This window comes from Chiloscyllium punctatum, chromosome 26 (genome assembly GCF_047496795.1).
Source record: "Chiloscyllium punctatum isolate Juve2018m chromosome 26, sChiPun1.3, whole genome shotgun sequence".
Lineage (NCBI taxonomy): Eukaryota > Metazoa > Chordata > Chondrichthyes > Orectolobiformes > Hemiscylliidae > Chiloscyllium > Chiloscyllium punctatum.
In genome coordinates this window covers 35,909,090-35,922,385 of record NC_092764.1, presented here as the reverse complement: position 1 = coordinate 35,922,385, position 13,296 = coordinate 35,909,090, and the positions used below count along the sequence as shown (strand labels likewise).

The following is a 13,296-nucleotide window of genomic DNA, read 5'->3' as shown; positions in this document are numbered from 1 at the left end:
CTTTAACTAAAATAGCACAAATTTAGTTTTTATTGCTTCTCCTCATTCTTCCATATGAATTACTTCAGCCTCCTCTGCATTCAATTGCATCTGCCATGTGTTTCCCTGTTTAACCATGAACTCTAACATTGCAGATAAGCCAGCCACATGGCACTTCAGCAAAAGTGTTCAGATGATCATTTCACATCAACAACATTACCTTCATCAATCCTCTCTGTAACCTTCTTAAAAATTTAGTTAAGTACATTTGCCTTATTGAAATTTATGCTGGCTTTCTCAATTAATTTAGCTTTGTCCAAGTGGCTGTTAATTCTGATCATCATTTCTAAAAGCTCTCTGATCAGCAAGTTAAACTGACCTGTAGATATTGGGTTTATTATATAATTGTGTTAATATCTTGGATATTCTAATCGTCACATAGTTGTTATTCCAGCATTGATGAAAGTTGCACAAGGGGTCTCTGTAGATTACCAACATAGCAAACCATAAAGGAACTGCCCAGAAATTTGAAGATTCTCCTATGCCCAGACAATTTTCCCTGCTGCAACCATCTGAAAATTTACTTAAGTCGGAGAATTTGGAGGGTTCAACTGAAATCAAGTCAATAATTACTCAGGAAAACTAAGATAAGTAAATATAGTAAATATAAAACTACCTCACCTGCCAGCTCTTATACTCCATTAAAAAGTCACGTTAAAATTGTACACGACATTGGTTCAGCCGCATTTAGAATACTGTATACAGTTCTGGTCTCCACATTACCAAAAGGGTGTGGATGCTTTGGAGAGGGTGCAGAGAAGGTTTACGAGGATGTTGCCTGGTATGAAAGGTGCTAGCTATGAAGAGAGGTTGAGTAGGTTAGGTTTGCTTTCATTAGGAAAAAGGAGATTGAGGGGAGACCTGATCGAGGTCTACAAAATCATGAAGGGTATAGACAGGGTAGACAGAGATAAGCTTTTTCCAGGGTGATGGATTCAATAACAAGAGGTCACGCTTTCAAGGTGAGAGGTGAAAAGTTTAAGGGGAATACACGCGGCAAATACTTTACACAGGAGGGTGGTGGGTGTCTGGGACGCATTGCCAGCAGAGCTAGTAAAGGCAGGCACAGTAGATTAATTTAAGATGTGTCTGGGCAGATGCTGAGTAGGTGGGGAGCAGAGGGATACAAATGCTAAGGAATTGAGCAACAGGTTTAGACAGTAGCTTCGGATCGGCTTAGGCTGGGAGGGCCCAAGGGCCTGTTCCTGGGCTGTAATTTATTTTTGTTCTTTGTAACTAATCAACTGACCCATGACTTAATTCACACTCCCAACTGCAACTCCACAGACCACTTACTCCCCTCAGACCCCGACCTGACACCTACCTCTGTCCCGATCACATCTGCAAGTCCTGCTACTTGAACTTGCTTCTGGCTTGCTCCCCTCCTTCTCCTGCTCAGGATCCTTGCTCCCTTCCAACCACTTTGGCGCAAACCTGGCATCCTTAACCTTGGGAGTAGATCCCAATTCAGTTGCTCAGGACCTGATCTCCCTCCATCCCAGGAGATGCCTAGTCATTCTGGTGCCCTAATTCCTGACATCCTAATATCACATTTATCTTGTGTACCAATTGTTTGACAGCAGTCGGCAAACTGGCTGCCTGTGATTCTGGACTTTTAAGCTTCAGTATACGGCAACTCATGCATCACGTGAGAACTTCGGCTCTACATTTTTAAAAGGGCCCTGATCAGAATCTCATCAGAAATGCAAAGTTTTTTTTTCAGAAAGAAGTGGCAGAGTGGTCAAAGGACTCAGTTGGTAAGTCCCTAGAAAATCAGGCCCAATGTCTGCTTTCTCACTGATTTTTACTTTGGTTGAGTATTATTACATCTGTAAACTTTGAAATTATGCCGGGATTACATATGAACGCGCACACACACATTCATTATAGTATTAATACAAGTACAAAAAGAGCACTTGTCTTAAAAATGGCACCTCTGCTTACTCTCCTCCACTCTGTAAAACACCTCTGCTTGCAGGTGTGTATTTTGTAACTCTGCTGCCACAGTCCATTTAATTTCATTGGCTTTTATATCGCAAACAAGTTTATTACGCTGATCCTTTTTGAAATGCCTTTTCAAATTTATAAACACATCAACTCTCCTGTTATTTCAAAGATCAATACAATGGTTACAATAAGAAAAATATCACGTGGCCTCTCGTACCTGTGTCAGTTCTCTAAGAGCAATTCAGCTAATCCCACTTTTCAGCTATTTCCCTCAGATAATTATCCAACTCCCTTTTAAAAACCTTGATTGAATCTGTCTCCACTGCAAATCCCAGCAACTCATCCAGAGCCCTACCATCTACTACATATAAGAAAATTCTTCCTCATGTCACCCCTGGTTCTTGACTCCAAACACTTGGTTCTCAAGCTTTCCTCAGTCAAGTATGTTAGTCCAACATAATTTACCTCTTAGTTTTCAAAGTGGATTTGAAAGACTTTTCACCCCTGATATTAAGATGATTGGCCTGTACTTCATTTATTCTCCCCACTCCTCTCCCCCCCGCCCTGTCTATGATCAGAAATGTAACATCTGCAATCTTTCTTGTACACTGATGCATCTCCCTAGTTATCAATATTTGGAAAATGGCTGCCAAAGCCTCTCAACTTCTACTTACACTTCCCTCAACAACCTAGGCTATGATCCATGAAGGTTGATGTACTTCTCCACTTTCAATGCTGCCAGATTCTTTATTTGTTTTTATGAAATCCATTTTCTCAACTACTTGCTCCATTTTCCATTTACATAACACCAACTGCACTGTGATTGGGAAATGCCAGCAGGATTACATTGATTGTTTTATGCATTGTTAAATGTACTTGAATGTCACAACTTTACTGGAACATTTTGGCAAATGAGCAGTTAACTTTGGCAAATAATTCAAGTATTACAGTGAGGACATTGTTAGGACCAATATCCTTAATGTCCTTGCTTAATTCAGAAGCACTGAAGTTAAATGTATAGTTCCCACCACCTCTGAAATTTACTTGACTATCCATCTTATCAATATTTAAATTTTTAATCCAATTAATTATGGGGTTAGCCAAACAATACTGACGCATAAAGATGACAGCACCAATTACTAAAAATTTAAATTATGGCCTACCAGTGACTAAAATAGAAACAAATTTTAATCAGAAAAGCCTATTATTTCATCAATCAATTGCGGCCCCAAGGCTACTGCAGCTTTCCCGAAGCTTTCTATATTTTCCTTTCCTAATGGCCTTAACAGTTTTCTCAAACTAGTAACTACTTATTTTAACAACTGACAGAAATATTAATCAATGACGACTGGAATTTTTTAAACATATACACAATCTCAACTGTTGTCCTGTAAGAAATATTTATCTCTTAATGAAACATTTTTAAACAAATCAAAGGAAAATTATATTAGATATCTGTAAATTCTTCAAGGCAATTGCTACTGTTATATATCTGTCTCAAGTTGCTTTACGCTAAACTTAAACAGAAGATTCACAAAAATGAACAAATTACCTGTTTTGAATATCCCCCATATATCACTACATTGCCATCCGTAGTGCATGCCATTTGACAACCTGAGCGAGGGCATGGGCCGGTCCCAGATGGAAATAACTTTGACCACGTGAACGTATCCAGGTTAAAGGAATAAAGATCATTGTAATAAATAAAATCCCTGAAATAAAGAGTTGCTTATCAAATATTTTCTGTCTAAATGGTCAGAAACTTACTTATAACTGCAATGAAGTAGAATATTAACTCTTTCTTGAAAACAGAAGGTTTTGTTAGCTTTAAGATAAAACAATTAATTATGATTAGATTGAAAAAAGGTAAATGACACTAAATAGAAAAACAATTCGGAATCACTTGGAGAAGATTCATACGGTTCAATGATTAACAGGCAGCTGCCAATTTACACAACCGTATACATTTGTGGCAATACCATGGTAATTCTGTTCCCACAATCAATTTTACATCAGTGGAATCAGACCTTCACACGATTATGTAACTGGAACCATTCTCTAACTTCATGATTTCATTCTTGCCGAGGACTATACTTCTATACTATCACTATATATCATAAAACAGTTTTATTCATGCTACATATTGGTGTTGCACAAATATAATAGGAATGCCCTAGTGTTTGGGGTCATTTTCATTCTTATCACATTTTCTAAAATATTGAAATGCTATTCCAAATTTGAGGCATTCTTTAGATAACTGCAAGATTAAACACTTCCCTTTTGAATTCTCAGGAATTAGTATGAGCAACATGTTTAACACACTTGCCAATTAAAGTCATTAATATATTTTGGCAATGCTTTAAAATCTATGTTATATTTGAAAACACAATAAGGTAGTGAATTAATTGACAACCCAAAATCTAGGGAAAATCAAAATTTTTGAAAATCATTGGACATGTGACCACTAAAACATGCATAAAAATCATGTACATAACTTTCACTGAAGTAAAAAATGCATCATATGAAAACCATGTTGATGACGGTCTTGATTGCAAAAATACAGTAACTGGTGTTGTGCAGAACTATTACCAAGCATTCAATGTTATTACTTAAGTGGTGGTATACTGTGTGAAGCAAATACTGTTGTGATAGTAGTGAGGTCAGTCATTGAATGCGCTCCCCTGATTGGATCGATTAATCTGGTCCATCAAGGGGCCCATCAGAGGTTCTGTTCACTGAGAGAGCTGGCTGTGGGAGAGCTGGATCAAGGACTTTACACATGTAAATGAAAGGTGACTTGGATACTAGCTGCTGTAGAGTTATTTCAATACATAGATCAAATTGCATTAACACCACGAAAATCTTGTTAAACAGCATAATACAGAAACTGAAATGTCATGCAGACAGAACAGAATCAAAGTTCTGGATATGTTTATTCTGAATGAGACTTGCACAACTAACATCAATTGAGACAATCTGTCTCAATAAGATCATAACCAAACCATCTGAGGAAAGGTCATCAGATCAGAAGTGTTAACTTTTGATCACTCTTCACCGATGCTGCCAGACCTGTTGAGCATTTCCAGCAACGTCTGTTTTTGCTGCATAAGATATAGGAGCAGAATTAGGCCATTCAGCCAATTGAATCTACTCCACTGTTCGATCATGGCTGATGTGTGTCTTAACCCCCATGCTTCTGCCTTCTCCCTGTAATCCTCGATCCGCCTACTAATCAAGAATCTATCTCTGTCTTAAATACACTCAATGATTTGGTCTTCACAGCCTTCCAAGGCAATGAGTTCCACAGATTCACTAATCTCTGCCTGAAGAAATCCTTCAAGAATCAATTATTTTCTGAAGAAGAAGAAATATCTCAAAAATCTCAGTGGATCATTTGTTCTTGGAATTCTTTCCTTTATTTTCGCAAAATCCGGGTCTGGTGCTGTGGTCTCTTCTAGCAATCCTGAGGAAAGAGGACAGCCCTTCATTCCACCATCCAGTGCACAAAAACCTACAAGTTGAGTGCCAATTTACTTCTGTTGGCATTGCTGGGGTATCATCTCCTAAACTGTAACTGCAAAGAGCTGCTGGCTGGTAGTAGTCGACTACTGGTGTTTAAATATGGCTCTGTGAATCCCAGAAAGTCCTGGCAGTGGCCAGTACCTTTGCTGCTGATGAACACAAGAGAACAGCAACACACAAGTACGGTGCATGCAAGGCAGAGCATATGGACAGAAACAATCCACAAAACTCCCTGAAATTGACACTTTGCTAATTTTCGGTGAAATTCAGCTTTAAAAATCAAGAGATAAAAAGGAATTCTAAATTATCAGTTACTGGAAAAACAGACAATTTTGCAAGAAAGAGTTCAATAAAAGTTTTTTCAAAGAGATTTTTAATGGTCTAATTGCATGATAGACAAATAAACAGAAATGTTAGATCAGCGCTGTTTATTGTCTACCAACAGCCTCTGGGGTCAAGTTTTCAGAGATCCCAGAGGTGAAATCTTGAAGAAATATGTAGCTAAAAGCAGCCCTCTTTAAGGAACAAACCTTAAAGCAAAACCAGCAGATTTCTCTCTTACCTGATAAATCTGAGGGGGCTGGGGCTGGGCGGAGGTAGCTGACAGTGCAATAGGTGGATGGAGGTGGGGATAATGGTGATAGGATCCTCCTTTCCCCCACCTCCATCCTCATAAAATTTAAGTATCAGTGTCATAACTGTTTTCCATCTGAATCAGAAAACTGGTCAGATTTCATCATTCTACAACTGTCAACAATGTGACCTTGACAAGAAATCAGAGAAATTGAGAAGTGAGCCCATTCTATGTTCTGAATCCGTACCAAAAAGGAATGATGCTCCTTTTCTGCCTATTATTTTTCAAACTCACGAGATCTCTGCAAAGCCCTACTGCCTTGTCTCTGTTTGGGACTAAAGGAATATTGCTTACTTCTTCGTATTATCTTCTTGTAGCTCTTACTATGTCTTTGTTACAGTAAAAAAAATTTGACTTCTAAAACTGTACTAGAATTGACCAAAATGGTTGCAACAAGTGAAGATTCAACAGTGGTCAAAGCACAAGTTTTGTGAATTTGCTCATAAAAAACTGGTTTTGCTACTGGTATTAAATAAACGTTTGTCAAGAATTATAGTTATCTTCAACACGGTACTTACCTTGTGCTTTCATGGAATCCACCAAACACCAAGATCTGTCTCTTACAAACAACCATCCGATGTCCACTTCTACCTGATGGTCCACCAGTTGCCCTAACAATGAAAAAATAGTTACATGACAGTTAAAAGTACCATAAAACAGTAAAGCTAAGAAGATCCTTAATGGTTTCCAAACTGCAAGCTGTGCCTAATAGATAGTGAGAACAATTTCAAGATTTTCATCATAGGACGACAACATCTTCAAAGCTCAAAAATCTTTTGTTAAGATGCACCAAAGTTTTATCACTGATCAACATAGTTCTTTAAAGGCCTATTGAATTGTTTAAACTTATTACGAGGAATATCTTTCCTTCCACTGAAATTACCCAATATTCCATGTTTTTCTTCACAAGAGGTCTTCAGCAATGGTGTCACCTTACCAGAAGCTTGTGCTTCAAATCTCACTCCAGGACTTGATGGCTACTGAAAATGTGTTCATAATGCAGTCAGCCAGGATGACTGCAAACTTGCAAACCCTTCCAATATGCAGCACGGTGGCTCAGTTGTTAGCACTGCTGCCTCACAGTGCTAGGGGTTCTGGTTTAATTCCATCCTTTGGTAATTGTCTGTATGGAGTTTGCATTTTCTCTCTGTGTTTGCATGAGTTTTTTCAAAATATTCCAATTTCCTCCCACAGTCCAAAGATGGGCAGGGGTAGGTGGATTGGCTATGCTAAATTGCCAATAGTGTCTGGGGATGTACAGGCTAGGTGGATTAACCATGGGAAATGCAGGGTTACAGGGATGGGTGGGTCCAGATGGGATGCTCTTTGGAGGGCAGTTGTAGATTTGATGGGCTGAATAGCCTGCTTCCGTACTGTAGGGATTCTATGCCAATGATTGTGGATAAAAATGGAAGCGATTCCTAGTCAGCAATGATTAATGTGGGGTGTCAGATCTCAAGATATATACTCTGGCTTCAGGCTAACAGACAACCGTTCCAGGAAATACAAGCTATGTAAGACAGACATAGAAACATAGAAGATAAGAGTAGGATAGGCCTTTTGGCTCTTCAAGCCTACTCCGCCATTCATCATGGTGATGGCTGATCATCCAATTCAATAGCCTAATAATGCTTTCTCCCCATAACCTTCGATCCCATGTGCCCAAAATGTTATATCTAGCTGCCTCATGAACACATTCCATGTTCTGGCATCAACTATTTCCTGTGGTAATGAGTTCCACAGGCTCACCCTCTTTGGGTGAAGAAACATCTTCTCATCTCCATTCTAAATGGTCCACCCCGAACCCTCAGACTGTGACCCCTGGTTCTGGACACACCCATCATCGGGAACATCCTCCCTGCATTCACCCTGTCTAGGTGAAAGTGAGTACTACAGATGCTGGTGATAAGAATCAAGATTGTGGTGCTGGAAAAGCACAGCAGGTCAGGGAGCATCCGAGGAGCAGGAAAATTGGCGTTTCAGGCAAAAATCCTTCATCAGGAATGAGGCTGGGAGCCTCGGGGTTGAGAGATAAATGGGAGGGGGGTTGGGGCTGAGGGGAGATTGCTGAGAGTGCGATAGGTGGATGGAGGTGGGGGGAAAGGAGGGACCTATCACCATTATCCCCACCTCCATCCACCTATTGCACTCTCAGCTACCTCCGCCCAGCCCCAGCCCCCTCAGATTTATCTTTCCATCACACCGCTCCCCGTCCCCCCCCCAGCCCCCCGCGGTTCCCAGCCTCATTCCTGATGAAGGGCTTTTGCCAAAATGTCGATTTTCCTGTTCTTTAGAAGCTGCCTTACCTGCTGTGCTTTTTCAGCACCACACTCTTGACTCCACTCTGTCTAGTCCTGTTAGAATTTTATAAATCTCTATGAGATCCTCCCTCACTCGTCTGATCTCCAGCAAAAACAATCCTAACCTCGTCAATCTCTCCTCAATCAGTCCCACCATCCCCAGAAGCAGCCTAGTAAACTTTTGCTGCATGCCCTCAAGAGCAACAGCATCCTTCCTCAGAAAAGGAGACCAAAACTGCACACAATATTCTAGGCGTGGCCTCAATAAGGGCTGTAAAACTGCAACAACACATCCCTGCTCCTGTACTCAACCTCTCACAATGAAGGCCAACATACCATTTGCCTTCTTTACCATCTGCTGCACCTGCATATCTTCAGCGACTGGAACACAAGGATACCCAGGTCCCACTGCACTCTCTTCTCTCTCCCAATTTACAGCCATTCAGGTAGCAATCTGCCTTCTTGTGCTGTCTCTAAAGTCTAGGTTTTAAGTTAAAACTGTCTGTTCTAGCTATTTAAATTCTTGTTAAAAATGCCACATAAAATAAAGCTGTCATACTCAGGTAGGGCTCCTATGGGACATGACTCAAAAGTGAATTAAAGGTTTCCATAAACTTCAATATGCTTAGGCTTCTATTAGATTAGATTAGATTAGATTAGATTACTTACAGTGTGGAAACAGGCCCTTCGGCCCAACAAGTCCACACCGCCCCGCCGAAGCGTAACCCACCCATACCCCTACCCCTACCCCTACCCCTACATCTACATCTACATCTACCCCTTACCGAACACTACGGGCAATTTAGCATGGCCAATTCACCTGACCTGCACATCTTTGGACTGTGGGAGGAAACCGGAGCACCCGGAGGAAACCCACGCAGACACGGGGAGAACGTGCAAACTCCACACAGTCAGTCGCCTGAGGCGGGAATTGAACCCGGGTCTCTGGCGCTGTGAGGCAGCAGTGCTAACCACTGTGCCACCGTGCCGCCCACTGCCACCGTGCCGCCCACTTTAGATTAGATTATTCTTTCCTACAAATCCATTCATGCATATTCAATAACTGTTTATCTGTAACGCTATCCATAATAGTGTAACTCAGATGACTTATAGGAAAAATAAATCTACCCCAAGTGAAAAGACTTCCTGTTAGAATGTATGATGCCACAAAGGAGGATTATTTCCTTTAGTTGATATTTATAGCAAGATTGTGAATGCCTTATTTACAGAGATGCTTATAATTTCATGAGAAATAACAAATAGAGTTAAATTTCTTTTTCACCCACCCAAGTATTACAAACCATCATGGGATCTTTGCAAACAAAACCATAAGAACTGCAAAGCTTTCTACAGACACGGTCATTATTACAAGAGTTCTACATCTCCAAAATATCAGTTTCCATCTGAATTCAACTATCTGTCTCTAGATTCAACAAGTCTTTCCATTTCCATTCAGAACACTAAAATGTTATCTATCTTAACAGTAAACTTTAACTATCATAGTATGTTAAGCAAAACACAAAGGCCAGGATTTTCACTGCCAAGATAGGCCTTCCCATATCTGAAAGAAACAGGAGTAGCCCATTCAGCCCTTTGAGCCTTTTGCATGGTGGCACAGTGGTTAGCACTGCTGCCTCATAGCGCCAGAGACCCGGATTCAATTCACACTTCAGGCAACTGTCTGTGCCGAGTTTGCACATTCTCCCAGTGTCTGCGTGGGTTTCCTCTGGGTGCTCCGGTTTCCTCCCACAGTCCAAAAATGTGCAGGTCAGGTGAATTGGCCATGCTAAATTGCCCTTAGTGTTAGGTAAAGGGGTAAATGTAGGGGAATGGGGGGTTGCGCTTCGGCGGGTCGGTGTGGACTTGTTGGGCCGAAGGGCCTGTTTCCACACTGTAAGTAATCTAATCAGGCCTTTTGGTTCAGAGATACATCGTCATGTAGTATATGTTTCCTAATCAACCTGTTCACAGATGTTATTAAATCCCAAAGAGAAATGGTTTCCAACTGGGGCCCGCTCACGGTCTGCAAACAGTTCAATCTCGTTCTCTTCCGTGTAATTGAACCAGATCTCTGCTCTCTACTTCTTTCCAGTACACAGTGAAAGATCTGCACATACTGAGATATCTTCCCAAACTGGTAGGGCAGAGTTTGAGAGATGATTTGTAGCTCGGGTGCTCATTGTTTTGGTTCTGTTCGCTGAGCTGTGTTGCAGACGTTTCATCCCCTGTCTAGGTGACATCCTCAGTGCTTGGGAGCCTCCTGTGAAGCGCTTCTGTGATGTTTCCTCCGGCATTTATAGTGGTTTGAATCTGCCGCTTCCGGTTGTCAGTTCCAGCTGTCCGTTGCAGTGGTCGGTATATTGGGTCCAGGTTGATGTGCTTATTGATTAAATCTGTAGATGAGTGCCATGTCTCTAGGAATTCCCTGGCTGTTCTCTGTTTGGCTTGTCCTATAATAGTAGTGTTGTCCCAGTCGAATTCATGTTCCTTGTCATCTGCGAGGGCAGAGCTAAGGGAAATGGCATACAAAGGAATGCAAGGGAGGCAGGAGAAAGGACCTAGTCAATATTGTGCACAGCAAGTGTCTGGATCAAGGATAAGAGCAGAGAGTGTGTGTTACTGTAAGGCAAGGTTAAATTACAGGGGACACTTGGCCTGCAGTGTGAAAAGGTTAGAATAACGAAATTATATTGTATCAGCATGCCTCAACAGCTGAATAACAAAGCAAAGTGAGTAGCATCAGATGCAGTGCATTATTGCCAAGGACAATAACTGAAACTTAAACACAAATGAAAATATACTGTGTTGAGTTTATGTTGGCTTCCTGCCACACAGGACTTCATTTAACAAATCACTTGTGTTTTCTCAATTTAAGTAGGGAACCTTGTCATCTGAGTCTGTAACACTCTGCTTGCAAAGATCCTAATTACAAAGTGATGAGCATTCTGTTCTGATATAAAAATATTGGAACAGAATTTTTGTCTTGGGTTCAAACAGTAAATTTTGGCCAAAATACATCAGAAATTATACTGCCCAACCTAAAATGCGTATCAAAATGTAACCATTAATTTTTTGTTCCATTAAAAGTCTTGCTTGATGCAGACTGGTAACTAACTTTAGTAACATAGCTGAAAACAGATTTATCACACAAAAATAACATTAGTTGAAAGGTGTCAGTCCAACGCCTGTAATCTTTAAAATGACTGAAAATAACTTGTAAAAAAACTGAATCATTCACCATTTTTAAAGAGCACAATAGTTCCTTAGCAAATTAACATTTTTTGATATGGAAAGACTTATACTGTGCATATCTGCACCTAAGAAAATGATCATAACCTTAAAATAATCTTGAACAAATGCGAAGTGCACAAATTCACAATGTTGACATGATCAATGCCATGGAAAAGAACTGATTTGGGTGAACTTGATCTTGAATTCACATAACACATTGCAGAAACTGGAGCTCAAATCGATTTGGCCTTAACTCAGGTACATTTAACATTTCCTGCACTTCTGCACTGGTTCAGTTGATTCAGACCAGATTACACCATCAGATATGAAGGAGTAACTCGACCCCATTGTACACATTGTCCAGGGTTCTGAATCTGTGTGTTACTTTTTCTTCACGTGGATCTGCATTTAAAAATTATTTTGCTCCAACAATTATTTCTTAATGTTTATTTTCCTTGATAATAATCCAGTATTACATTTATTCAGTTGCTTGTATTTTACAGGAACAATGCAATTAGTGCAGCATTGTCAAGCAGCTGATGGCAGCACAAACGATTTCAACAGCCAACAGGAAAGAGCTCTGAATCATTGAAAATTACAGGCTATTTTTATATTATTTCCAACCAAACAAATCTTCAGGGCTGTTAACCGCCCACACACCTTTTGGAGACCTGAACTTGTTCCAATGAAAGATTTCTCCAAGCAACCTAGCAGTGAGGGTAATTCAAATATTTGAACAGGATTATAGCAATAGAGATGTGCAGGTACAATAAAACAAAGAACTGCGTACACTGGAGATCTGAAACAAAAGCAGAAATTGCTGGAGAAACTGAATAGGTCTGATGAAGATTCATCAGACACAAGAACATTAAATTTACTTTCTTCCCACAGATGTTGCTAGACCTGCTGAGTTTCTGCATGAATTTTTTCAGTTTTTGTAACAGATGTTCTGGTGTTGGCACTGCACTGATTCAAGTCGAGATGGAAGTAACTTGATCAAAAACTTGAGAAATTTACAACAGGCAGTTTTTTTTGTAAGCCACATATGTAATTTTGACCCCCAGACAAACTTATCTAAAGATGTAAGGCAATGTGACAATTCAGAATTTATAAAGCATTTTGCATTAAAAATAGTAAATTTGTATTTGCAAAACCAAATCAACATAACCTGGACAACTTTTTGGGAGGTTTACAATACCATACATACATTTATTTAAATTATATAGAATCAGCAGCTCAGAAACAGGTCATGAAGGTTAACCTGTCTATGTTAGTATTTATAGTTCACATGAATTGCTGCCACATTCCCACTTAAGTTTGGATACCTCTATATCCTACTCCCTTGCACATCCAACCAGGTTCCATGGAATGCACCAATGCTATCTCCAGTCCATGTGGCAGAGTTCCACATTTTCATCATAGTTATGGAACACTTCAATGCACAGATATGTGACGCTTCAATATCATTCAATAACACAATAATAGTATTCCTGTCACTTTGCAGGGGTGCAACCAAATTTACATTACTCCCTAAAATGTGCAAATCAATCCAAACAACAGCAAAAAACTTCACAAGTGATAATATTGAGATTTCAATATCAGAAACAAGATTATTTTAAGGTT

The 13,296-nt window shown here is 40.0% G+C and overlaps 1 protein-coding gene across 1 annotated transcript in view; it reads right to left on the bottom strand.

Moving 5' to 3' along the window:
* Nucleotides 1–13,296, bottom strand: part of klhdc4 (kelch domain containing 4) — an 84,664-nt gene that overhangs the window by 41,686 nt on the left and 29,682 nt on the right. The window contains exons 6-7 of the mRNA XM_072596128.1: nucleotides 6,661–6,753; nucleotides 3,539–3,698 (exon numbers count right to left, since the gene is read on the bottom strand). Of these exons, the coding sequence (XP_072452229.1) occupies nucleotides 3,539–3,698; nucleotides 6,661–6,753 (253 nt within the window). The remainder of the gene's footprint in view (nucleotides 1–3,538; nucleotides 3,699–6,660; nucleotides 6,754–13,296) is intronic.